At 36.2% G+C, this 27,921-nt stretch overlaps 1 protein-coding gene across 1 annotated transcript in view; it reads right to left on the bottom strand.

Moving 5' to 3' along the window:
• The window catches only part of si:ch211-246m6.5 (von Willebrand factor D and EGF domain-containing protein), a 387,263-nt gene that overhangs the window by 131,773 nt on the left and 227,569 nt on the right, over window positions 1–27,921 (bottom strand). The window contains exons 10-12 of the mRNA XM_039757371.1: window positions 20,909–21,182; window positions 10,828–11,042; window positions 1,983–2,953 (exon numbers count right to left, since the gene is read on the bottom strand). Of these exons, the coding sequence (XP_039613305.1) occupies window positions 1,983–2,953; window positions 10,828–11,042; window positions 20,909–21,182 (1,460 nt within the window). The remainder of the gene's footprint in view (window positions 1–1,982; window positions 2,954–10,827; window positions 11,043–20,908; window positions 21,183–27,921) is intronic.

The raw sequence follows: 27,921 nt of genomic DNA, 5'->3' as shown, positions 1-27,921 counted from the left end.
TGGTAGTGCAGAGCAGTCATTCCTGCCTCACTACCTCAGGTGCTACATGGAGTTTGCAAGTTCTCCCTGTGTATTTACAGACTGATGTGTATTAGTATTTCTGAATTTACTCACTCAGAAACATTATGCTCGATTCTTCTATTACCATGTTCTCATCAAGATTTAATCAGCATACATCAAAAAATCGATAATTGGTGTTTCAATCTGCTCTATTGCACACTCTGCCCTTTTCATTTTATGATTTTTTTTTTTTAAATCGTGTGTGCACAAAAATCATCATGGAAAAGTTAGCTTGGCTCTTTCAAAATCTAAGGCTTTTGTTACAAATGTACTGCAGTGTAATCAATTAATTTCAGATTTATGTATAATGTATACAAAATATAATACTACTCTTATGTGCTCTTCTCACTATGCTGCCGCTCAGTGTGCATCTCACTCTGTAAGCTATATAAAACTAGAACACAGACTATAATGGATTGTCATTAATCCTCCAATGAATGCCATTGCAAGCAAACAAGCAAGAGACTTATTCTTACTTCAAGAAAGGAGTACCAAGAATATCTGCTAAAATATATTTTTTTCAGTTTACTTTTGTTGTCACAAGCATACCTCAGAAACGTGGGAGGCCCGTTTTCTTAAACTGAGAAGTTTTAAAGGCTGTTCTTTACAAAGGGATCTTGGCACCCATAAGTTTCAGGGGATAAAATATTTTATAAATAAAAAAAAATCTTGTCTTTGCTATAAATGATATCCAAAGGTGTCCTTTATTTACACCAACTGGTGTAGGCTCACTATGTGAGCAGCAAGGTTCTCCATAGCAAGTCTGCTTAGTCTTAAGAGAACAGCTCCTGTTATCACTTGGGTTCATTTACATATAATAGATTTCAATTCCACCAATGAGAACTCAGATAAAAGGTACGGTCTAGCAATACCCCTCTGACATTAAATAACATCCAAAGATCTCAGAATAGCTAATCATTAAAACTCTTTTCCAAACATTTGGTTTACAGAATACGACTTCTTATATGTGAACTGTTATCACAGAACAAAGCACAAAGTTAAATGTTATATATGACCTCATTTTCTAATATAAAGTGTGCTAGGTATAAATGAAGTCAGGATGTGCTAGTTTAACAGGCAGGCACTTTCAAGCATTAATTATTTTTAGAAATGTATAAAATATGTTTCATTTTAGAATGCAGCTTCATTTGTCAAATAATATATACCACGATCGTGAAGAAAACGTTGAGTTGAAAAATACTAAATCTATCCTTGAACTGGACCAAACCAAATTATTGAGTGGATGTATTGTATGTATGTAAATGACACAAAGAAATGGATAAAATATGTACAGTACATCCATTCAGTTACTGTTTAACTAAAACTTGCTTATCCCTGCAAATCCAAATATCCCCAAAACTCTTGAAACTGACACAGACAAATTTAAAGCCATCTCACTTTTAAGAGTACAGTAAAACATTCTTTTCCTTTATCTCTTTATTTGCTATGTTTTTGCTCTGCTCTGCTCTGCTCCCCACTGGGATGCATGATGGGCTTATGAGTTTTGGCCTGACCCCCATCTGTAATAAGTATGCAAGTCTTCTTCATGTTTGCAAAGATTTTTGTTATCCGCATCACAAAGGCTGTGTGATTGTTTGGCCACTGCAGACTGGCCCAGTATAAGTGAGTGTTGGCGTACTGTATGATTGTGTGGTTTGTGACAGAGTGTCACCGTGTCCATAGTTAGTTCATGCCCTGCTCCTGACACACTCCAAGCTCCATGACTTGAATCAGTAGGTCTGGAAACTGATGAGTTAATTCACTCCCCATCAATTACTGGCTGACTAAAGTGTGAATTTAAATGGCTGCTTTCTTAAATGATTAGAGTCTTAATTTGGAGAAACGTTATGATCAATAAAACGTGAAGAAAAAAACAATGATAAATGTACATTCAAAAGGCTAAAAAAAGCAAAGAAACTTACTGATTGATTGACTGCAGTCAGAAAGCACATAGCCTGGAAGACACTGGCAGCCCCATTCAGTGCACTGTCCATTACCATTGCAGAAGTTAGGACACCTCAGTGCTGCAGCAATATCATACTTGCTTCCTTTAGTTTCCCTTGATACAAAGGTTGCTCTGGACCTGTTCTCTAAAATTTTCCTCTCACATTCATTTTCAAGGAAAGGAATTAGAGCTTCTTCCCATGTCAAGTCATCCTTTGATTGTAAATCTAATAGGCACATTTCAATAGCTTCATCTAGTTTCCTGCCCAGATGTTCTTTGCAAAGCACTCCGATAGTAGAGTTGGCAAGGGCCTGTTGGCATATTTCTAAAGCTTTGGCTGATGTCAAGCCACTAGGAGTAGGCCATGAAAGCTGAACAATGGGCCGGCTCCCAGACAAATGATCCTCTGGGAAAAAGTATGACAGACTTTCTAGATCCACTTGACTTAAACTCTGAAAAGTAACAACTGGTAGGTAATCATAAGGGCTTTGCCGTTTTCTTCTAGTTAAAAAATCCTTAGCCTGCCCTTTAATGATTTGTTCAGTATCATTGATTTGTCCTTGATCTCGCTCTTCCCTTAACGCAAATCCCACATTATCTTTGTCATGAGTTTCAATTCTCTTGTGCAGATGTAGGTTTTTCACTGCCTTTGACAGGTTGCCAGAGTTCTGAAAACTCTCTTCAGCTTGCCGTTTTTGAATGTTGTGCTGCAGTTTGTGACTGCTGATGTACTCTGAAGTAATGTCAAGAAAAGGAATAACTAAGCTGTAATCCACATTATCATTAGATTTGCAGTAAGATAAAGGAAGTTGATCTTGTAAGACTTCTGGTTTGTTCACAGCATGAAGAGACATGGTGTACTTCTCCTGACATTTGCAGTAGTTTTGTTCTATATCTTCGTCTTTTGTTGGGGGTGTCATGTCAAATAAGCTCTCCCCGGCTGGAAGCCTAAGAAAAAAGGATGCACTTTACAAAGTTAGTCAACGGTTCTTTTCTTGAGTGAAAAGCCAACAATGCTTCGTTTTCAGCACCAGCTTAAAGTTTTATAAAAGTCAGCTGTTTTATGTCTGCTTCTCAGTACTACTGACATTACAGAAAATGAACAGCATAAAAAAATAATAAAGGCAGTTTTGATTGGACATTGTATAAGCTGTGCTTCTTGTATCATCGGCAAGACATTTTTGTCTGAACTTTTCTAGATATCAAAAAGGCTAAAAAAAAGTTCAGCACTTGCAAACTCATTGTGTAAAATTCAATGAAAAATACAATTTAACAATGAATTAAAATGTCTTAAAACCACACATTTATAATAGCAAAGTGAAAAATCTGATACATTTGTTAATGCAGCTGTAACGTATAACAGTGTTTCATAGTTCATTATGAGGACCCAGGGATAACACCTCAAACTTAAATTTAACAGTTTCCAATATGTTTTTAAATAGATAAACCTTTAAGCAGTTACAAAATACTTTTATTGTATTGGAAATAATCCAGTCAAGCACTGCTGCTAGAAATGAGGATAATCTGGCAAGAAGCGATCATCTTATGAAGAATATGATGTATTTGATCGAGCTTCAAAACTTTATCCACATATTATGTAACGCAGTTGTCTCATCATTGCCACTTCTTGGATTTTTCCTCAAAAGACCCTGAGCTTTCAATTTGTTGGGGGCCATGATAACTATTGTTTTAATTTGTGCTTTGTGCTGGATGAAAATGACAGACTTACTTTGTCTATGTGTCATGACGGCAAAAACACTTGCAGATACACATGCAAAAACAATCCCCTCTTCTTATTACTGCTCTTTGTTCAAAATATATTTTATTTTGTGTAGGAAAAATACTAATGTTAGTTGTTTAAAATGTGGGATTTATCTAAATTTTTACAAATGATTCTTTAAGGGACCTGTTAGTAAAGAGGTCAGATGCAGTTATGGGTCATTGATTTTACTTACATTTTTTTAGATCCACAGAAAAAATATCAGATGTTAGTGGCAAATATAAAAATGGTCATGCACAAAAACATACATTTTTCAAGTTAACATGTTTATGTATAATTTAGAAACGACTTATGAAACCATACATGAACCAGAGTAGCAGTTCTGTGTTAAAATATTTCATTTAAACCTGTTCTTAACTCTTATCAGCAAAAACATACATAGTCAAACAAGATTCCAAAAGCAGTATTTCTAAAACCCTAGATTTACAATGCCGCACTTTTATTTTACACTTTCTGCCTAAACTAATTATGAAAGTAATTCTTAAGCAAACACAAAAGCATTAACAGACAAGTTATACTTTTCAGTAATCAAGTAACATAACAAGCTGTTTTAACATGGCAGGCTGCTTTCACATAGAAGAAGGAATACATTGTCCTTCTAAGAGTACATTTTTAAACATTACAAGATGCATAAACTCAGACTTAATCATATTGGACCAGGTTAGGGTTGTCAAAATAACTTGACACACACGCACTTCATCACTGAATGCATAAAATATTTTAAATCATCATATAAGTGCAGCATAGAAACTAACACTTCATCCCTGGAATGCCTTCACTTTTAAGACTATACATTTTATTATATGGTGTTGTTACTCTTTTTAAAATGAACACAATAGTCCTGCTTACTAAAATAAAATTGGAAAATAAGTTCATTAAAGGTTAATAACAAAAAGGCATTTCCTGAACATGTTCTGACTATAGTTCAGAAATGTCAACAGATGTCCATTGTCTAACATAAACTAAATTACTCAATATTAATTTCTGCATTGTACAAATTATCTATTTATCAAATTTATATCTGTTTATCTAATTATCATATTATCTATTTATCTGATTTGCAGTGCTCTGTCCTTTGGTCTAATCCATACTGCTTCAGACATACAGTACATGTTCAAGTTAAAGCAAAACTGCTCTGCATTACTGCACCAACTGGGATTTACCAAACGTTGATGGAGATGTATATGCTGACCTTGGTCCTAAAGATATGATTAAATCCTTCATTATCCTGCTCATCCTGTGCTTAATAAATCCTTCTTTAATAGTCTGAAATGCACTGAAATCTTGTAATGCTGGGTAAAAACAATGAAGTCAAAGAACTTAATTTCACCTTATAATGGCAAATAGGGTAGCAGTGAGGGCTTCAGGATGACACACATTCCAGATAGGATGTCATCACCTATCCAAGAAACCAATTTAGGCCAACTTAGTAGATGCTCAACTGGGAACTCTCACAAACAGGCTCCTGAAACATACAGTTTTAGCTATGAAAGGGCATCCACCTCTTTAGTCAGGTGAACTGGGAGTTGAAAATGGAAAGGAGACAACACTTTTGTGAATTATCAGTCTGGAAAATGTATTTCTCATTCCTCTTTTGTTTGTGAGGAATTATGTTTTTTTACTGTTATGTATCTTTCTTGTTTCTTGGTTGAGTTTAGGATTTTTATTTCTCTCTTGGGAAGACTGTATTATTATTCTTATTCTTATAATGTTTATTTTATTTTCAGTATTTTGGGTTTCTATTGCTGATGGGGGCATGGCCCTATACCATGCAGTATACCAAAATATACTATATATATATATATATAAATATATATACTGTCACAAACGTGTGCATTGGCAACAGCTTCAAGGCTCTGGTGGTGGTAATTACTGTTTACTAACTCCCCTTCCTCCTTCTGCTAGCCAGATGACTGACATCTTAATCACCAGTGATGTCACTTCTGGTGTCCTTCCACCTCCATCCGCTTCTTCCAGCCTGGCCTGTATTTAACTGGAAGTGTCGTTATCTTGTGCACTTTATTTTGTACTCACGTCTATAGCGATGTCCCTTCTTCTAAAAAGCACTTTATTATTTTGAATTTAAAATATATGGGCTTGTGGTGCCACCCCAAACCTTTACCTGTGCTTCTCCTTTTTTACTATATATATCTATACTAATAAAAGGCAAAGCTCACTCACTCACTTACTCACTCACTCACTCATCACTAATTCTCCAACTTCTCGTGTAGGTAGAAGGCTGAAATTTGGCAGGCTCTTTCTTTACAGCTTACTTACAGAAGTTGGGCAGGTTTCATTTCAAAATTCTGCACGTAATGGTCATAACTGGAACCTATTTTTCTCCATATACTGTAATGGACTGCAGCTCGATGACCGTGGGGGGCGGAGCTGCATGTCGCATCATCATGCCTCCCACATAATCACGTGAACTGACTGTGAACGCAGTACGTAGAAAACAAGGAAGAGCTCCAAAGAGCGCTGAAGAAAAAACGCATACAAGCACATTCATAAGTGCAGCTACTGCAGAAACAAAGCACGGTGTAAGCCGTAAGTTTAAATTAAGTTTATAGACACGCTCCCGCTGCCGTTTGTCATGCCTTCGACGAATACTTTATTCGCAAGATACAAGTTTAATGAGAAGACACGAGGTATAAACAAGACTTTGGATCACTTTGTAATGGAGTTAAAATTGCTGTAGCAAGAAGCTTTTAAGTGCCAGGTCTTAGCTAAAATTAAATAAAGCCGTGAACATCGCAACATCACACAAGAGAGCAGCTCACGTGAACTGAATGAACGCAGTACGAGTGATCACTTCCATGCATCAAACCTCTTCAAAAAATGCATTACACAATTGACAAGGTAGGAAAAGAATACAGTGTATGCTCTGAGCTGAGCTCCACAGCTAACACGGTCTTACAGAAGCAACTTCGTCACGCTTCCACCAAATACTCTCAGAAAAATCCAAAAGTTAATACACACGCTGTCTTTACAGTTTCTCCACACTCAATGCATTCCTCGCATCCCCGTTATATCCTCTGATCTCCCATTTCAATCCAAATACCTCCAATTTCCAGTAAGGCTCTGCTTCGCGATGACAAGTAATAAGTCTCAGGGACAGACCCTACAAAAAGTTGCCATTGATTTGAGGCAAGATTGCTTTTCTCCTGAACAATTATACGTTGCATTCTCAAGAGTGAGCTTGCACAGCTTCGTCATATTACAACCGGAGTGCTGAACTGACAATGTGCTATACAAAGAGAACTATAACAATCGTAATAAACAAACAATAAAATAGCGGAGGACCCATGGATTAAATAAAAAGGCAGCTTCCTTGGCGAAGCAAGGAAAAAGGATGGCCTTATATGTCATTCGTTTATAAAACAGCAGAGAACCTGTGTAAAGTCTGCTTCACAAAAAAACAGCAGAGTGCCTTATATGAGCAGGCAGTCAGCTAAAGAAGGGAATAAATAAATATCTATAGTCATAATAAACGAACAAAAAACAGCGTAGAAGCCGCGGATTAAATAAAGGAAATGGGTACCTGAACAGTAAAGTAAGTCTCAAATTGCTACACAATAACTATAACAATTGTAATAAACGAACAATAAAACAGTACAGAACCACGAAGCAAGGAGAAAGGACGGCCTTATATGGCGTTCGTTTATAAAGCAGCAGAGAAGCTGTGTGAAGGCAGCTACACAAAAAAACAGCAGAGCGCCACACTCTGAATGTATTCCTCGCATCACCGTTATACACTCTGATCTCCCATTTCAATTCAAATGCCTCCAATTTCCAGTAAGGCTCTGCTTTGCGATGACAATTAATAAGTCTCAGGGACAAGCCCTACAAAAGGTTGCCACTGATTTGAGGCAACATTGCTTTTCTCCTGGACAACTATACGTTGCATTCTCAAGAGTAAGCTCGCACAGCTTAGTCATATTATGTATATGTGTGGGTATGCATGTGTGTATATGTATGTGTATATATGTATATATATGTAGATGTGTATATGTATATATATGTATATATGTGTACATGTATATGTAGATATGTATATATGTATATATGTATATGTATATATGTCTATATGTGTGTGTGTCTGTATGTGTGTGTGTGTATATATATATATATATATATATATATATATGACAGCAACACTCATAACAGTGACAAAACAATTACATTGACAATCATGTTATGTTATTTTTAAAATGTTTCCTTTTCTTTTTCATAACTTCTTTAACACACTACTTCTCCGCTGCGAAGCACGGGTATTTTGCTAGTTTATAGATATATATACAGTGGCACCTCGGGTCACGAACGTCTCTGAACATGTACAAATCGGGTTACGACCAAAATGGTAGCCAAACTTTTGCATCTGTTCACACACTTGGATGACAAACAAGCCAGTTGCCCTTTCGGTTCGTACGCACCGATGATTTCCACATGTGTTCAGTCACTCCCTGTGCATTCGCTGTGAACTCTTTGTGCTCTATTTCGTTTCCCTTCCGGTTCGTACATGCCAATGATTTCCGCACGTATTTAGTCTCTCCCTGTACTGTACATTGTTCTCTGTGCATCACGCAGAGGGACTCTCCCTCAAAACTGTAACCTCCTCTCAACCCAGCTTCCTCCTGTGGTAGAGGCCAGTTTTAATAAATAATCACCGCACTCGCTGCTTAGCGAGGGGGTGCAGTGGTGTGTGGCTGAAGCGGTTCCTGAGGAGTTTGTGATGATGGCATTTCTCACCTAAGTGCACAGGTGAGAAGTGGTCCGCATCCATAATTGTTCCCAGGAGCTGCTGATTGCCACGGCTACCATGTCCTCTTCATAAATAGAAGCACAAGTCGGCTAAAGGGCAAAAGAAGAGAACAGGAAAGAACGGGAGGTTGCAGGAGAAGGCAGGAAACAGGAGAGAGAGAGAGAGAGAGCGAGTGCAAGAGAGAGACAGAGAGAGAGCGAGCATGAGAGAGAGACAGAGCAAGTGCAGGATCGCGTGCAGCTGACAGCGAGCGAGTGCAGGATCACTTGCAGCTGAGCAGCCAGGAGCCTGGGTGTTTGTCTCAGTGTTATTGATTGTTTTTACACTTAGCTTACTATTACACTGTGCATTCTATGGTATAATTAACTATTTTTGTGCTTAAAAATCTTTAAAGAAAATATATTTCCATACAGTTCGTACAGTCTGGAACGGATTAATATCGTTAATCGGGGAAATTACGGGGAAATTACTTCGGGTCACAACCAAATCGGGTTATGACCAGAGTTTTGGAACAAATTTTGATCGTGACCCAAGGTTCCACTATATATATATATATATACAGTGATCCTCGCTATATCGAGCTTCGACTTTCGCGGCTTCACTCCATCGTGGATTTTAAATGTAAGCATATCTAAATATATATCATGAATTTTTTGCTGGTTCACGGATTTCTGCTGACAATGGGTCTTTTAATTTATGGTACATGCTTCCTCAGTTGGTTTGCCCAGTTGATTTCATACAAGGGACGCTATTGGCAGATGGCTGAGCAGCTATCCAATCAGAGCACGTATTACGTATTAAATAAAACTCCTCAATGATATACGATATGCTTCCTATGCGGTGCTTCGCATACTTAAAAGCCTGAACAGCACGTATTGATTTTTGATTGTTGGCTTTTCTCTGTCTCTCTCACTCTCTCTGACATTCTGTGCTCCTGACGAAGGGGGTGTGAGCAGAGGGGCTGTTCGCACACTGGCCTAGAAGATATGGACAATCCTCTAAAAAAATGCTTAAAGACTACCTTCAAATTGGTCCCTTCCTTGCAGCTGCTTTGTTCAGTGGTGCTTTGCATACTTAAAAGCCCAAACAGCCCTATTGATTTTTGATTGTTTGCTTTCTCTCTGTCTCTCTCTCTCTCTGACATTGTCTGCTCCTGACACGCACTCCTTTGAAGAGAAGATATGTTTACATTCTTTTAGTTGTGAGATAGATCTGTCATCTCTGTCTTGTCATGGAGCACAGTTTAACTTTTGACTAAAGGGTGTTATTTCATGTCTAGAGGGCTCTAATAATGTTAAAAAATGTATTTAGAATGTCATAAACAGGTTTTCTATGCTCTACCTGCGAAAATATTCGATTTATAAATAAAGAATCCTACTTCGCGGAAATTAATTTATCGCGGTAGAGTCTGGAACTGATTAACCACGATAAACGAGGGCCGACTGTATGTATATATACAGTATATATATATATATATATATATATATATATATATATATATATATATACACGTGTGTGTGTGTGTGTATAGAGGCCCACATAATAAATATGAGGCCCATATATCGTGTATGTGGGTCACCATCATGTATCTCCATTGACCACAGATATTTTAACTCACATGTATTTCAGGGGCTGTATTGTGCTGCATCTAAATAAATAAATAAGAGGAAAGCATTTTTCTTGCTTTAGGAAACAGCTTTCAACATAATATTCATTATCTCAGTTTTCAGCTGTTGGTTTCTTGACATGCAGACACTGTAGATGATACTGTAATGCCAATATAAAAAACGATGTTATCAGAGACCAATCCTGAATGTTAAATTACAGGAGAATCTACATCAGATATTTAGTTGTTGAATGGTCTGAATACCAAGTTTGTAAAATACTTCTCAGGTTAGAAATTAAAAAGGACAACAGCTAAAGTCAAATGTACGAAGTGCACTATAAATACAAAATGCGAACAAACTTTGATTTAGTTTAGGTGAAACATTTTATGTAGATTTAATTTTATTCAAGAATATGGAAAAGCAGAATACATTTTTTTTCTAAGGGTAATTTAGCTTTTAACACTTTTTCTTTGCCAACAACTGCTATGTGTACTTTTAATAATTGCTACCTTGCTAATGACAGATGAGAGACAAAGAGGGGCTTATTAAGTTTGCCATAACAGCAGGTGACCAATAACTAACCCTCAGCTGCCATGGTGTACAGTTGCTTCTGAGAACTTATGCTTTTACCATGAACTTGCACTGCTTGTTATGAAATATGACAGCTAATTACCTCCATTCTTCTATGAATTCTTCTGGCCCATTATTTCTGTGTGAACTTGCTAACACGCTGCCATCAGGTTTGTGAAAGTCATTCTGACTGTTTCTGTCAAAGACACCACAGAGGCCTCTGGTACTGTTGAAGTCAATGCTTGGCGCCCTGACGGACAAACTCATTCCCCAGTCACTTACATCTGCCCGGACAAAAGCACCAGAAGGAAATAAAATCTGCAGAAATAAAAAGATAAGAAAACAAACAAATACATTGAATATGTTTGGCACCTAATAGCTGTATTCTTATTCTTTCTGTTACCTGACTTTTTTATCTTTAGAATATACATTGTGTGGTGATGACTGAATTCTTGAGGCTATTCTATAATTCATCACTAGGCACTACTTGTGACAAGTATGTTTATTTCTGCAAGTTTTGGATTGTGAAAAATGTATCATTGCCTGATTTTTGATTGGCAGCTCTAGGATATGATGAAAAAAAAATACACAGAAAAAAAAGGGACTGTCGTGGATATTACTGCTGCAGAACTACAAACTGCGCACATTATGGTCATGGCTCCTAAAAGAAACACATGACCATCATTGGTGCATTCTATATAACTTGAAAAAATCCAAATCTTTCCATCCAGTTTCAGAACCCAATAAGGGCTGCAAGGAGCAAGGCCCTTTTCTGATAGCCTAAAGCACAAGGCAGGAACAAACATGGATGGTGTGCCAGTTCATTGATGGGCATACTCACATTTGCTTATACTGGAAAATTTTTATATTATTAATTTAAATCATTGGGAATCTAACTTCTATGCAAGTTTCTAATTGATCATGAGAAATAAATAGCTGTAATAAATTTCAATAGATTTTCCACAGAAATAGACACACAATAAATAAAAAAAATCAATAATTTAAAACAACTGAGAAATCAAGTGTAAGGGAAATGAGCGTGCACTTTTCAAAACTTCTTACACGCAAAGGTATGTGCTGGTAGCTAAAAACCTACACATGTTTTTATAAGAGGGGCTGGTAAAGAGAAACTTGATTAAAAAAGAGTAAAATTCAAGAGGGGATGTGCATGAAAGGCATCAAAGAATCTATGATAGATAGATAGATAGATAGATAGATAGATAGATATCATGTAATTTGTTATATTATGTGGTCACAGCCAATTTTATGACATGCGATTGAGGCTAATTCTTACTAGAGTATCTATAGCACAGGCAGAGAGAGGGACATGCCACTGGGAAAGCAGCTGTAATTTGCTCTTATTACAGTATGTGTGATGTCCTTGAATTGAAGCTGGCAGTATGCTCTTCTGGCATGGGAACTGCCTGGCCTTCAAACCACATGGTTATCCACTATAGGACACTAAGCAGATCGACTAAGTGTCTCTGCACAAATTATAGGAATGTGCCTTATGTTATAATAAACATTTAAAACTGAAAGATAAAGATTACAGAAGCTTATTAGACACTGTGGCACTCCAGATAAATAGGTATTGTAAAAATGACCAGTATAACGGAAGTGATGTTAAATTAAAGTGAACAATTAACTGTAGCATTATAAAGCTTTATTTTATTTTCAACCTTTCATGGTAAAAGCAATGTAAATTTATTTGATTGTATTTGTTGTATGCATATTTATTTGTTTCTCTAAATGGAACAATGACAGGTCAAGTGACTTGCTCAGGACCAGCAAATCAGGCAATAAGGAAACTGAACCATCATCTGTGTTTTAAATGGACAGTAAACTTATTACTAGATTTTTCCTTCTTTTATTTACCGTATATTCTTAATATTGTTTTAAGTATAAAAATTGCAGGTTTATGTATGTCACACGTGTCAGTTAGTTGCTTTTGCACTGCTTTGTTCATTTTTGATAGGCAGACAAAGGCTGTCACTTGTTCTTGTGGTGTGGTTTTGGTGGAAATTTTGGGATACTTAAAAAAGATCTGAAACTGTGGTCACATCGCCTACTCATCCATTTTTTTTAGAAAAGTCTTAAAATCATTTCATATCTTTGCACCTTTAAAGCACATTTGCAAGAAACAAATTCATTCTTACAACAGCCATCCAATGTACTGATGACCAGGATTGATACTATAAGCTGATATTACTGCTGGTGGTCTTTATGTGTTCAGGACCAAGTGTTGTGCAAAATAAGTAAATAGTTTCCAGTAACCCTTTAGTTCAGGTGTCCATTATAAACAGTTATTAGCAATTCTTTACATTATAAAAACATTTCAGCATGATGAAAAATAGCAGTACTACATTTCAAGAGTTGTATGATTTTTAATTATAATTTATTATGTTAATAACATAGTTAATTAAATATATATAGACTGTTAATAGATGTTTTATATTGAATACCTAAACTTAACTGTGACCAAATTTCTCTCAGTATTTTAGCTTACTGTTAAGAAGTTTATAACACCCTTTAGGTTTTAGAAAAATACTGTTTCTTTTAGTATATAAAAGTGTCTTTGTGCCAGGTGTTGCAGGCCTGCTTTAGGGCTAAAGGACCAGACCAAATGGCTCTTTGGTGTTTTCTATACCACCAGGTGAGGACTGTTAGGCTATTAAAACACAGACAGCCTGTTGTTTTTTAATTGTGCATTTGCACTTCATGCCAGAAAGGAGGTATGAAAAGTCGAGGACTATTTCACCCCTTAAGGATGGTTATAGTAATTTGGAAAAAAAAAAAAGAAAAAGAGTGGAGCTCAAAATCCGAAACTCATCGCTCATAAGACATTATGGGGCATCTTGATTTTTACCTGCTGCTAAGGAGAACTGCAATAAATTTGAAAAATTTACCAAAAAAGCCTACATGTGCTCCTTCGACTTCATTGAAAAGACGCAAGCAATATGTTTATATTTAAAAGAAGTGTAGAGTTCCTGCATGGAAAAAAATGGGTATGTATGTAGAACATAATTTTTCAATTGTTTCCTGGCCTCTTGTTGTCCAGCGCACACCAGGCTACACTATAGTTAGCACTGCTACCACAAATGGAGTGTGCAGTTCAAGTCGTAATGTGTGTGTAATCCATATGTTCTTTCTGTGTTGTCATGACTTGTGCTTCTTTTATATCTTAAAGCCAGTCAGCTTTAAACTTGAAGTGTTGCCATTTCAATTTAGGCAATTCATAGCCAAAATCCTTTACTGAATCACAGATGGTTGTGAGGCTGTCACTTTGCATTGTGCTTAAATCTACAGGGATGAACTTTTTTCTCAGATGATGACAATTTCAGTGGGCATTACAATGAAATGATGCCAGCTGAGACATACCAGGCACAGAATCATGTTTGAATGATGTTTTTGTGATCTGAAAGGTGCGTGACTTTGTATGCTTCACTAGTCATTAACTAAAGAAGGACAGATACTATTATTAAGGTAAGTTCATTTTTAAGTTACAGAAGTCTGCACATATACTGTATATACTGAAAGAAAATTGTGGGATGGCCAAAAATACCCTTGATTACTTATACTTAGATATTCAGTTTCCAGCACTATGGAATGCTGTTAGAGAAGAAAATGGTTAAGTACAGTGAAGAAAGTTTTAAAATTATCAGTAGTATTACATAAAATATCTAAAAATACTTTGACATTCATTATCCAAAATGAATTAATTCATCTAGCTGTTCATGTACCAGTAGTAATTTGAGAAGTTATAAAACATGAGCCATTCATGCTGCATCTGGTTTTCAGTGAAGCAGACAAAAGAGGAGTAGTATCTGACACATCCAGCAACAGACAAAATGCTAATTTCACGTGCTTAATTTAATATGTGGCATCTGTCACTGTTGCTGTGTTTTCATGTTCCTCTAATATTGAATGCCTCTTTTTTTTTTAAATTTGGACCATTTTCAGTTTGCTTTATTGATTCTTTTTCGTCTTTAAATAGTCATATGATTGCATAATAGTTTGTCTTAAAATATAAATTGGAGAAAATTCACTCATAAATATATATATATATATATATATATATATATATATATATATATATATATATATATATATATATAAATATATACACACACACACACGCACACACAAATACATACACATACATATACACACAGACATGAACATACTGTACACTGAATAACGAAATTCTATATACCCTTATGGAAATTTCAGCTTTGGTTAAAGATAATGTTAAAGATCCTTATCCAAGAATATTTACATGGAAAAAGAAACTTAGTTAAATATAAAAGAACTAAATATGTAATTTTATATTGTATGTGTGTGCTCCCTTTTTAATAGTAGTTTTACTGGATTTGGATTTAACCAATTTCATTTGCAAATCAAATAAATCAAAAAAGGTATTTTGCATTCACCTGATATTAGCTGAAGTGGTTCTGAATTTTTTAAAAATCAAACCAGCTGTTCCTGTGGGATTTTGCTGAAGTATCATTGGTCTCATAGTGCATAAATAAACATTGTTGAGAAGAAATTATCTAAACATCTACAGTACACAATCCATGTGTCCAAAGGAAAAGGTGAGAACAATAAAAAATGATAAATAATTACATATATACACTGTCAAGATCATCATTAAGAAGAGGAGGAAAATATGGCACCACCAGAACATTGCAAAGATTACAAGTGAGCAAGAAGAAAGCTCATCACAGCATCCAACAACAAATTGCAGGCATTATGGAACTTAACTGGCTACTCCTTGTATTTTACAATCATTTATTGTATTCTCTTTAAGTCTGAGCTGTAGTATGGAGTGGCAAAACATAGCTATTTCTCATAAAATAAGAACACAAAGACATAGAGGAACATGTAAGTTTCAGTAGAAGACATCTCCAATATCTGAAAACAAGTGGGAAATGTATTATGACCTAATGAGAAGTATAGTGTCACAGGAAAATCTCAATGTATGTCAAGAGATTTTTTTAAACCTTTGTCCCCCATGAAAATATACAAAGAAAATGCACATTCTAAACAAAAAGCCCAAAAAGAAAAAGGCAATAATATTAAATACTAGAGAAGCATACAGACCTGTGGTCCTAAAATTAAAGAGAAGTGAAAATACAGCCACAGATTTAAGTTTTTAGTGAAAGAAACATTTTACCGAAAAAAAGAAAACCATACGAAAAATATAAACACAATATAATGCATGAAGTTCACACTATTGCAAATATAAAAATATAGTATGCAAGCCAAATAAAACAGAACACAGAAATATTTACAAAATTTTTATATATGACACTACTTGCGTAAAAATGGACATTAACCTTTCCTTGAAGTCTTTCATTGTGAGGATGAAGTCTTCCTACCTGGAGACCATTGATGTATCATTTTCATTCTGGAACTCATAATGTGATTGGTCTTGTGTCAAATCAAGTACATTTTAATTATTGAACCTATCTGCTGGTCATATGTGCTTGTTGTTGTTCTTTTTCTTCAATTTGCCTTATATGTTTGAAGGCTTGTGTGTAAGGGCTTTAAGTATCAATAAAATCCTGTAGTATTTTAAGCACATGAGGAGAGATGTCTGTATTTTCAGGCATCAGAAGCGTTAGCTTAAGCGCCTCATCAGGATCTATTATACAAAGACTGGCATAGGCTAGATATTGACAATCATACAGGGGTAGTCCACTAATTTAATGAGAACTCTGTTATGAATTGTAAGCACGTATGCACCACGTCCTGGGGGATTATCAGTAGAGACACCAATCAGTGTAAAAGATATGGAGCTGTTGATACACCCTAATGTGTTCTATTTAGTTTCTTCTTTTAGTTCAATCAAAGTGATAATATACTGTATTTTACTAGTTCTGGTAGTTCATATAGATTTCAATTTTGGCCACACATTTCACCATGAAAAAATACTAACCCAAAGTAACCACAGCTGTGACCCAACTCTCTACATAGTGCTTTTCTACTAAACTTTGATTTAAAGATATAAAAGCAATGCTTGCTTATGGGCAGAGGTTGTGAGTATATGACAGTCTCCTTGTTTGTTGGCCTGACTGTCTTTTCATCTTATTGTTTCTCATTCTTCGTCACTGAAGTGCCTCCTGCATTTGGCTTAATGTCAGCAGATATCACCACTCAAATTCTTCTTCTTTATGCCCCATCACCGTTTGTATCACTGTACTTTGCATTCCTAATGTTCGATTTGTTGTGAGGACATGAGCAGATGTCTTCTTCTGCAGACGTTTGTCTGACTTTGTTGATCTCAGTATTCCGCACTTGCTGCTCAGCAGATGTCGTGGCTATTATTTTCATTTCAGTCATGCCTCTCTCTTACGCAGTGTAAAAAAGAAAGATACAAACACTGATAACTTTACGGATGTTGTCAATACCCAAATTTCTTGGTTCATCAGCACGTGTTAGGTCTTAAGCTTTTGATTGAGACCAAGATGAAGGTTCTAGCCCTAGTTGTTCACTAGTTATTGCACGACAGATGGACACAACCCTTGGCATTTTATATAAATACTAGCTGTGTAAGTCCACAATGTAAAAAGCTCGAGCTCCTAGAAACCATGGATTCTGGCACTTCAATCAATCAATCGCATCCGTTGTGCATTGGCTGCTAAGTGAGGTTCCCTTTCCTCTGCGGTTTTGTTTTGCTGACATGGTCACCTTTGTTGTCTATGAGTGACTAAGTGAGTTTCTCTCTCCTGTGAGGTTTTGTTTTAAGCAAGGTTCTCTTTCCTCTGTGGTTTTGTCTTGCTGACATGTTTGCATTCATTGTCTGTCAGCGGCTAAGCGAGTTTCTCTCTCCTCTGTGGTTTTGTTTTGCCAATGTGCTCGCCTCGCTTGTGTATTAGTGGCTAAGCGAGTTTCTATCTTGTTGGCGGTTTCATTTTGCTAACAGAGTTGCTTTCTTTGAGCGTCTTGACGTAGCCTCGCAATTCCGGGCTGGACAGACAGGCACACACATTTCTACGTGTAGATGTTTATATATAAGATAGATGTAATTTTATTTGATTGTATTTTAATTTTTTAGAACAATTGCCAACCCTTCATTAAATTAGCTAGGCATGCAAAATCAGATAAGTATAGATTCTCAATAGGGGCAGAAGAAAAAGTACATTAAAATCGCATAATATCAGTCTTTACAGTTACCTTGTGTTGGGAAAAAAAGATATTTTATTCTTTGAAAGGCATATAAATACATGTAAAAATGTCTGATGAATTACGCATAAGAAGTGTTAGGATATTCTTGTAATAAATAGTGTAACAAGTCTTTCTTCCTTTGGTATACATTCTGCAAATCATCATTATCACTAAATTCCTAGTTAATCTGTCAATTAAAATTTTTCTTAAATCTATACAGTATGTAAATATTAATTTTAGAATCATTTATTCTCTATAATCTATGTATCTTATTCACTATTATTTCTTTACAGACTGTTCAACTTTTCTAATCTGTTAATTTATGCTAATTACAAGTAACACATCTTCAACAAGGCCATGTATGTCAGGTTGAGTGTTCCTTTAAATCTTCTTAAGGGCCTGGATTATAGGACTATTTGAAAATTCATCAAACACATTTCTTTTTCAAAAACATTTTCTATGACACAAGTGTAGAAACAATCCTACCATCTGCTTTTGCTCTTCAAATCAGTAGATGTCAGTACCTACATATGTACACTGAAATGGCTCTTAACATTGTCAAAGCCCCTTAATCCAAATCAGGGGAGCTGAAGGTAGGAGTTTATTCATCGATGTTTGGCCCAAGACAGGGACTAACATTAGACTGGGGGCCAGTATATGACAGGGCCCATTTATACAAACCTCACTCACACAAATCTTTGGGATTTAGGGAAAATGCTGAAAACCCAGACACAAATAAATATATGCAGACAAAGAGAAAAAGCAAACTGTACAAAGAGAATGACTCTGTGTGTGATTAGAACCCAGGACGCTGGATCTGTGAGGCACCAGTACTTACCACTATTTCACCTTTTAATGGCTCTTCACATACTAAAAACCCTCAACAGCTGCTGTATTGTTACACAGAAGGAACTGAAATAAGAGCTCTCTCAGAACATGTGTTTTTCTCAGTATTTGCTTGCATTTTATGATTTAACTATATACAAAGTCGTCATAGCACTTTTATAATTGGTGACTTAAAGCAAAATATTGTTTCACATGTAGTTCCAATGACAATAATTTCAGTCATCTAAACAGATGTTCATTTAATCAATTGGTTATTTATCCTGATCCTATAACTCTATAAAAACCTCTTCTCTCCAGTCAAGATATATCATAAATAATGCCACATGAAGCAAGGCACATTTTTGAATGCCAATTATTATTATATATTTACTAGGCATGAATCAATACACTTAATCCACATAGAATACATATTGCAATACAAGCTCCATAATGCTATAATGCCTCAATACGGTACATACTTGAGACAATGGGCAAAATACATACAATTATGTTTTTCGAAAAGAATGTGAAATAAATTAGAAGAATTAGCTTAAAATCAATAAAATGGGCATTAAAAACAACAAATGTATAAATCATTTACCACTTCTTATTGACCTAAAGATATGCTGTATATTTTATTGAGTTCTGAGATTGTGCCACTGAATACAAAATTAAACCTAGCTGTTTCGGCCATCCTGCTCACTTCTCTAAATACCTTGGCAGTTTCAAAATTCTGTTCTGCAAGCTAAAAGCTGCCTGGCCTTTCTAAATATATGTGTGCCTTGTAAACTTAAGAGACATATGACAGACGTTTTCAGTCCTTTCATGTGTAGCTCCATACTAGTGGAACAAACTACCCACTTCCATCCGATTTGCTGACTCCCTTAATATGTTTAATAAGCATTTGAAGCATTGCTCTGCCAATGTCTGTCTAATCGATAAAGACTTTGATAAGTTCTTACTTTCTACTTTTGTGTTGTTTGTCATGGCTAATTTTGTAATCTTGACTTGTAACACAGGTTCCAAAATATGTCCACCATACTCACATTTACCTGGTTATGTTGACCTCTTTTATAAGTTGCTTTGGATAAAAGCATCTGTTAAATAAATAGCGGTGAATAGTGAATTGCAGAAAATGCACCTTTGACTGACACCTTAATAACATTTCAGAAATTAGCAGAATTTTGCAAAAAGTCAATCGGCATAACACATTACGTATCTGAAAAATTAGTTAAAAGAATGTCAACATGATGCATAGCTTTCAAATATGCATCTGTCGTTTTGATGCTTAGACACTTGTGCAGTGCAAAGAAGTTGTCTGAATTCCAGTTCCGAGAAATATTAAACTTTCAAAAATGAAAATATTTCTTCGTTTTTAAGGCAGTATACTACATAAATCAGGCACTTGATATTTATGTAATTCTTATGGTTCCTAAATATTTTTAATGTTACTAAACATTGCATAATGTAAAATGTTACATTATATGTAAAACAAATCTTGCATGAACATGTCACCCTGGCCAAAGTGCCTTTTGAGGTGATCATTTTGTTGCATCATCCAACATGCCAGCCCTGTCTTCCATAGCAAGCACACTATTTTTTCTATATCTACCTTCGCCTAACTACTTCAGGGCACTTTCACTCACTTATGGGCAATTTAAAGACACAATATTAATGGTGTAATACAAAAAAATGTCTGGCAAAAAACCTAAGTAGATAGAGTACATTAAGAATGAGCAAACTCCATGCAGACAGTGTCTGCACCAGTACTCAAAACCAGACCAAAAAAGTGATGAGACAACAGTGCTAACTATTGCACTGATATGCAAGTCTACTGGTTCAGTAGCTTTTTGTGAGGAGGCTACATCTTCTCCACATGTCTGTGTAGTTCTGACTACCTAGCACCTAAACAAATGTATATTAGGCTTATTGGTTTCCACTGTAGATGTTTATGTGAATGTAATCTGTTACAGACTGGCATCCCACTCCATAACAGAATGAGTCCTAAATGCACCTCTTGCTGCAGGGATGCCCATTAGCCGCCATTAACAGGGCAAAGCAGGAATGCATAATTAATTAATTACTTAATTAATTACCTATTAATTAATTAATTAATGACTTTTGAGTTCATATAACTCAAGTCATCCTTTTCCTCAAATGGTTTCTTAATAATCTATCAACTAAATACATACTGTGATTTTCTTGCCTTGATGAGCCTCAAGTATTTTGATTTGGTGAGATCTTCTGCCAGTCCTCTTCACAGAAAGTCTTGGCCTGGTTTCTTGTATTTGGCCATTGCACATATCAAAAGCTATGATGCTGTTGTCTTCTTTGGCCACCACTCCACAATTGCAGGACACAGCATAATGGCGACTTCCACAGTCCCACTGGCGCACATGAACTTCAAAATCCCGGTGAAGGCTTCGGTACAAAACAAATGTTCCTGTCTTGTAGTTATCATAACGCCTGAAAAATAAGCAATTGTTGGATAAATACAATAACTCTTGTGTATATGCCTGTCCATAATCCAGTAAATTTATTAACATTTTAAATATTACATTTTTCTAAAAATATTGCCCTAATATAATAATCTAATATAATCTAATACCCTCCCAGTTTCAGTTTAGAATTCAGATGACTTCTCGTTCAGTCGGGGATGGAAACTGGGGAATTCCCATAGCTGATGCACCGCTGCTTACATACAAATAGGCCCATTGTTCTTGGACAGCCTCTCCATACAGGAATGCGAAACAGAGATGGACAAAACCCTGAGCAATTTTTCACCAATAACAATGACCTTGATTTGAATTAAGTGGATCTGAGAATCTTATGTTGTATGTATTTTTATAAAGCACAATTGGTTACACATTGGCACACTGTTACAGGGTTCATATCCAGCCCAGTCACTATCTGTGTGGAGTTTACACTTTCGCTTTTGTATGTGCGTTGGGGTTTCCTTCCAATTACTCTAGTTTTCCTCTCACATCCCAAAGGTAGATGTGTTAGGTTAACTGATAACTCTAAACTGGATATCTGCTTGTGATGGACTGGCACTCTGCCCATGGTTATTTTCTGCCTTGCACTAGTGCTGTCAGGAAAGACTCTCTCTCACCATTGACTCTTGACTGGATTAAGTTGGTTGGAAGTTGGATATAACAAAGTGACATTTTCATTTAAGATCAATTCATCCTTCAATCAATTTTCTGGGCCTGGTTAAAGAGACACAGGGAGGGAGCTTTGGCTTTAGAAGTAGCACTCAAACCACAATCAAATACATTTTACATAAATTCTCTTTCATGCACATTAGATACATATATGTTTCCCAGAATCACTTTGGAATTGAATAAATTACCCACCATTATGACATAGGAGCAGAAGCTACTTCTTTTTGTTTTATAGATTAAAATTCCTAACAGCCTGGTTTTCTTATTATAGCTGGAATGAAAGATTTGGGTGATCCAGATTCATTTCTTTCAAAACAGGTTCTTTACTTGTTAGGTGAGTCTTCTGTAAAAATATCATCTTGGCCATTCAGCTTATAAGGTGGGAAGACTACTTTTTGTCTTTAGGTTGTGATTAAGACCTTTGACATTCCAGCTTACAAAGTTTAATGATTGATCAGAAATATATTGCTTCTGAATGTTAGGATACACTTTTTAATGTTAAATAAAAGCATGAGTCACTCCAGATTTCAGTTATACACAATTTACATACTTTTATTTCTAGGTGTTCTGATAGATAAGCTATCCAATAAATTGACAGTTACAATTGTGGGCATAAAAGAAAAAGAGAAATGATAACTTGCTACCTTTCCCTTCTTTTCCTCTCCTTCCAACCCTAACCCCTTCTTGCCACATCTAGTGAAGACCAAACATCCCAGTGATCTGACATACCAACAGACAGGACAAAACACAAAGAGTTCTCTAATGGCAGTAAAAAAGTAAAGATTAAACTGAGCTATTAGCCATTAAAAGCACTGAAATCTTTATAATACTGTAGTACAGTCCAGATGAAAGAAACCTGGTGTAAGATATTAAATAGTCCCATACTTTCTTTTAATTAATGCCTACAATTAATAAAATATAATATTACATTTTCTTTGATTTCCCAGATAAAATATTACTTATGCTATTAAAGTGCTCATTTCAAGTTATAAAGATAATCAGAATCATTAATTTTAGCATTTGTTTGGCTTGCTCTGGAGAGGTGAAGATAGACAACTGACCATCAGTTATTGCTTTGAGTCTAACCGGAAACAGAAGACTATATTTGATTTCAGTTCTACATAAGAGTAGTTGTTTAATGCTGTAACATGAATCCTATTTTTCAGCAGTTGTAACAGAGAAATCTGTAAATATATACTGTAAATGTGGATATTTTCACATTTAATATCATTCTTTCTGAGATGAAATATCAAGTTTTCTTTATTCCTTAGTTTATTAAGTATAACTATGATGCATTCGACCCACACAAGCAATTAGCAGTTAAGAGTTTGGGTTTAGCTTTACAGGCTTCTTCCAAAATTTTAGAAAAAAAGTCATATTCTTTAGATGCCACAAGTTTATTACTAAGCACACTACATTCAGATTCTATGGCAGTTGTTCTTTTATCACTGGCAGACATGATTTGTTCAGTTTTGAAGTGAGATGCAAACATATAATTTACTTTTTCCAGGTGAGTTCCAAATACTTTTTAAATTTGCTAATTTCTTTGTGCTTCAACTATTTTTGGTAGATTTTCTTTAAACATTATTGCTTGAATATATCTCCATATCCTTCATATCCTGGGTCATATCTTTCATATCCTGGTTTAGTTTATCTATTCTGATGTGTATTCCTTTTTCTGAGTCTGATAGTCATTGACTTCATCTCAGTAGCCTCATCCATGCAACCACAGTGTTCTGATGGCATTATGTAATCAGCGTCAATGCAGATGTAACACAAAGGGTGTTTGTGGTGGTTACTGATGGAGGCAACACTCTCCCTGGTTTAATTTGCCACTCATTAACAGCGAGTTATTAAAGCCAATCTCATTCCCACATTCACGAAGGGCCGGATGCGATTCTTTACCTGGAGACCACACCTGTTCTCTTTAACCACAATCTGTGGCAGATGTTGAAACTTCATGCTGGCTTAGACTTCAGTGGATCTTTAAGTATTTTTTCTTTTTCTTTAAGGTCTTTCCCTCCCTTTTGTCTGTTCTAAACTGTGTTCTGACACCTTTCTCACATGGCCAGCATTACTTTTCTCAGCAATTTGTACTACAGCAGCTCTTCTGTGGGATCAGAGCACATCTGCTAACCAATGACCCTGTCGTCACTTCACCAGTTATCCTTCCTTGGACTACTTTTGGACATTAGACCTGCCATCTTGATGATGCTCTAACCTGGTTGTCTAGTCATTACAACTTGGCCATTGTCAAAGTCGCTCAGATCCTTATGCTTGCTCATTTTTCATCCCTCCAACACATCACCCCCTCAAGAATTATCTGTTCACTTGCGGCTTAATATATCCCTCTTCTTAAAAGGTGCCACTGTAATGAGATCATTAATATTATTCACTGTCAATGGTTTTAATGTTGTGGCTTATTGGTGAATAAATGTGTGTTTGGTATGCAGAGAATGCAATACATGTGTTGAAAATAATCATAACCTGTTTACTAGGGAAAACTTTCCCATAAAATCAGATATACATTGATATTTGAAGACATTACCAGACTTGAGGTAAAAATGAATGATATGTTATTACATGTAGTGAATGTACTCTCTGCTGTTCAGTTACTATGACGAGTTGGAGTCGATGTAAGCTTGACAGAATTGGCAGTGATGTGCGTACAATATACATTCAAAGTAAATTGTGTGTTATACTCAATCCAAAGGAGATGAAAAGGAATGCTGTTAAGAGAGTTCATAATAAAGAGCTACAATAGATGCAGATTTTGATACTCAAAACACCCAACCAATAAATGTGTCTAATAACACTGGCACCAATCCAGTTGAACCATGGATAAGACTGCGCAGCACCTACCAACTTACTGCACCTCTGAACAAATAACTAAAGTAAGGCAATATTACTGTCTAACTGGAAATGCAAACATGCCATGCCAGAATATAGTGTGATGGACGGCCGGCAGCTCAACCCAGCCTGGACGCCCCTGGAATGGAAAGATGGGGGAAGGCAGCTATTTGCCAACACTGCCTCCCCCAAAACGCTGGATGGCAGCTTCCCTGGAGTGTAGCAGTGCCCCGGATTACCACAGGGCATCCTGGGACTTTGAGTTTGGTTTCTCAGCCCTGTTGGGTGTTGTGGGTGCTGCCAGGGAGAGTTGCCGTGGGACCTGGGGACTCGGAATTACGAGGCAGTCACGAGGACGGAAGCTCTGAAGTATTTTCCGGGCTGAAGAAAAAAGCCAGTTCTTCATCAGGTCAAGAACTATTTAAAGGACTGATGGGAACCCAGCAAGCGAAACAGAGTTGGGAGGTAGAAGACAGAGCTTGCTGGGAGGTGTGGAGGAGAGAATTTCATTGATTTATTGGTTATTTAATTGTTTATGGTGGCTGTGGTGCTTGAAAGGCACAATTTAAAGAAGAAAAATATAAAAATAATTCTTAGTACAGTGGAACCTTGGTACACGTACAACTCGGTTTACGACCAAAATGTTCGCCAAACTTCTGCCTCGGTTCACGACCACACACTCGGTATACGAACAAGCCAGTTTCCCTTTCGGTTTGTACATGTTCAGTCTCTCTCTGTGCATTTCCTGTGCAGCGAGCGAGTGAGCAAGAGAGACAGCGCGCAACACACACACAGACACAGAGGCGCACGAGACAGAGGCACACACACACAGGCCTGCGAGACAGAGGCACACACACATGAGACAGAGGCACACACACACACGCACGCACACAGGCATGTGAGACACAGGCACGCGAGACAGAGGCACACACACACACACACACACACACACACACGAGCGGCCAAGCGAGAGGGGGAAGGCTGAAAGCATAAGGTAGAAAAGGCTTGTTTTTGTTTTCAGTTCTGTTTACAGCAGTCGGTCCGTAGCGTGCATTGTGGCAATGTTACTTTTCTTGGTGGTTTATTAAATTACGGATTTTTCAAATGATCACTTTTTTTTTCCTGTGCTTAAAACTCATTAAAAAAAAGTGTTTACAGCGATCGGGTCATAAGGCTATAGCGCAAACTCTTGCAATGTTAGTTTTCTCTGTTGTTCAAGGTTTTCTCGGTGTTATTCAATGTTTTTACATTTAGTTTACTATTAGATGTGCATTCTATCGTATAATTAACTATATTTGCACTTAAAAATCTTTAAAAAAATATATTTACATACAGTTCGTACGGTCTGGAACGGATTAATTGTATTTACATACAATCCTATGGGGGAAATTGCTTCGGTTCACGAACAACTCGGTTTACGGCCAGAGTTTTGGAATGAATTATGGTCGTGAACCGAGGTTCCACTGTACTTTTACTCTTTATGCTGAGCATCTGTCTGTTGGATTTAAAAGGGCAACAGCGACCTCTAGCGTTCACAATAGCCACAGCATTTTAACACTCAGGATAACAATAGAGGAAATGCTTATCTAAACTTTGTTTGCTGTTGTTATGCCATATAGTCATGCAATAATCAAAATGACAGAAAGATATTATTGCAGACAGAAGCACTTCTCAAATGCCTGGAGCCAAATACCTGCAGTGACTTCTGTGTGTGTGCATGTGCCTGTCTGTTCTGTCGTCATGCTCATTGCAATGTACAAATTAATAATTGTACTTCAGTTACCTTGCCTGCTGAGCTCCTAAACTGATAAGAGTAATTTTAGCTTTTTATATTTTCTCAGAGCCTCAAATCTTTTTTTCAGTTTTCTCTCTCCCTGTCTCTTTGTAGTGTATGTATTTGTCTAATACATAAGAATATTTTTTTCTGGTTGTGCAACACTGAAACTCTAGCCATTTAATGTGCATGGATTGGAGGAAATTGGGGGAGGGCTTTAAAGGGAAAAAAAACACTGTATGTGGAGCCTTTTCAGCAGCAGATTTTGTTATATAGTATTCACTACAAACTTTTTGTCCCCAGATGTGTACTTTCATGTAAGGTGGCATCTGGCCCAACAAGAGTATTAAAACCAAAGCTCATAACAGCATTGTCAAAGAATTAGACAGTCTTGATATATTTACTTGTTCAGGGAGTCTCTGCTCTTTTCCATGCTTGTAGTACAAGATGACAAATAAGATATATGGATTTGTGATAAAACAGAGAAACAATCAAGGAAAGAAGTGACTTTAATTTTATTTTTAATTATTGTAGTGACAGACTGATTCTATTTGAACAAAAATTGATTGTTAGCCCGCAACTTCATGTTAGTTTGTCTGAACTGTTGTTATATACCGTTTTTTGAAACAGCTATTCTGGATTTGTATAGTTACTTTTGACACTAGCTGTGTAAAATCAATCAGATATATGTCCAAGGTTTACATGGTATCAACCCATGGCACATTTCTACATTTGCCTTTTCTTAACATTGTAGTGTTTCAAATTAACATTTTGGTAGTGTATTATATATTTTTTAGTCCTGTTAGATTAACAAAACAGGCACAACTAATATTCTGGGATATGGCACCATAAGCTTTAAGTTGTGAGAAAGAGAACCACAGATAAATGACAAACAGCAGACAAAGAAATTGGTAAATCAGGAGGTCAGTGAGTGAGACGTATGCTTGAGGAAAGGAAAATAAGTTAGCTGCTGTGCAAGTGTTAATGAATGATCACAGCATGTGTAGCTGCTACAAAAAGAATCAGTTTTGGTGTTCTTTATAATTAAGTGAGTTTGTACCTTTATTTTTTTTTCTGTTTCTTGTGTGGGCCTGTTTTTAACAAGGCACCATAATTTCTTTTACATGTGTTGAATTTGATTTTGTGAACAGAGTTCAATGCCAAAGCAGCTCAAATGATTGCATTGGAATTGCATTACAGAAATATACAATTCAGAACATATTAATTTTCATCAACTCTCAAAGAGAAAACATTATGTATTCACAAATATAAAACCAAAATGTTTTATCATGGAAAACACAAAACACACCCTAGACCAGGCTGTAGCTCTTAGCCCCAAAGCTCACAAATATCAATAAGAATCTCAAATAACATCAATTTTAAATAAAAATAGTAATCATGCTGCCCTATTTCACCC

This window comes from Polypterus senegalus, chromosome 6 (assembly GCF_016835505.1).
Source record: "Polypterus senegalus isolate Bchr_013 chromosome 6, ASM1683550v1, whole genome shotgun sequence".
Taxonomy (NCBI): Eukaryota; Metazoa; Chordata; class Cladistia; order Polypteriformes; family Polypteridae; genus Polypterus; species Polypterus senegalus.
This window is presented reverse-complemented; position numbering and strand designations above follow the sequence as displayed.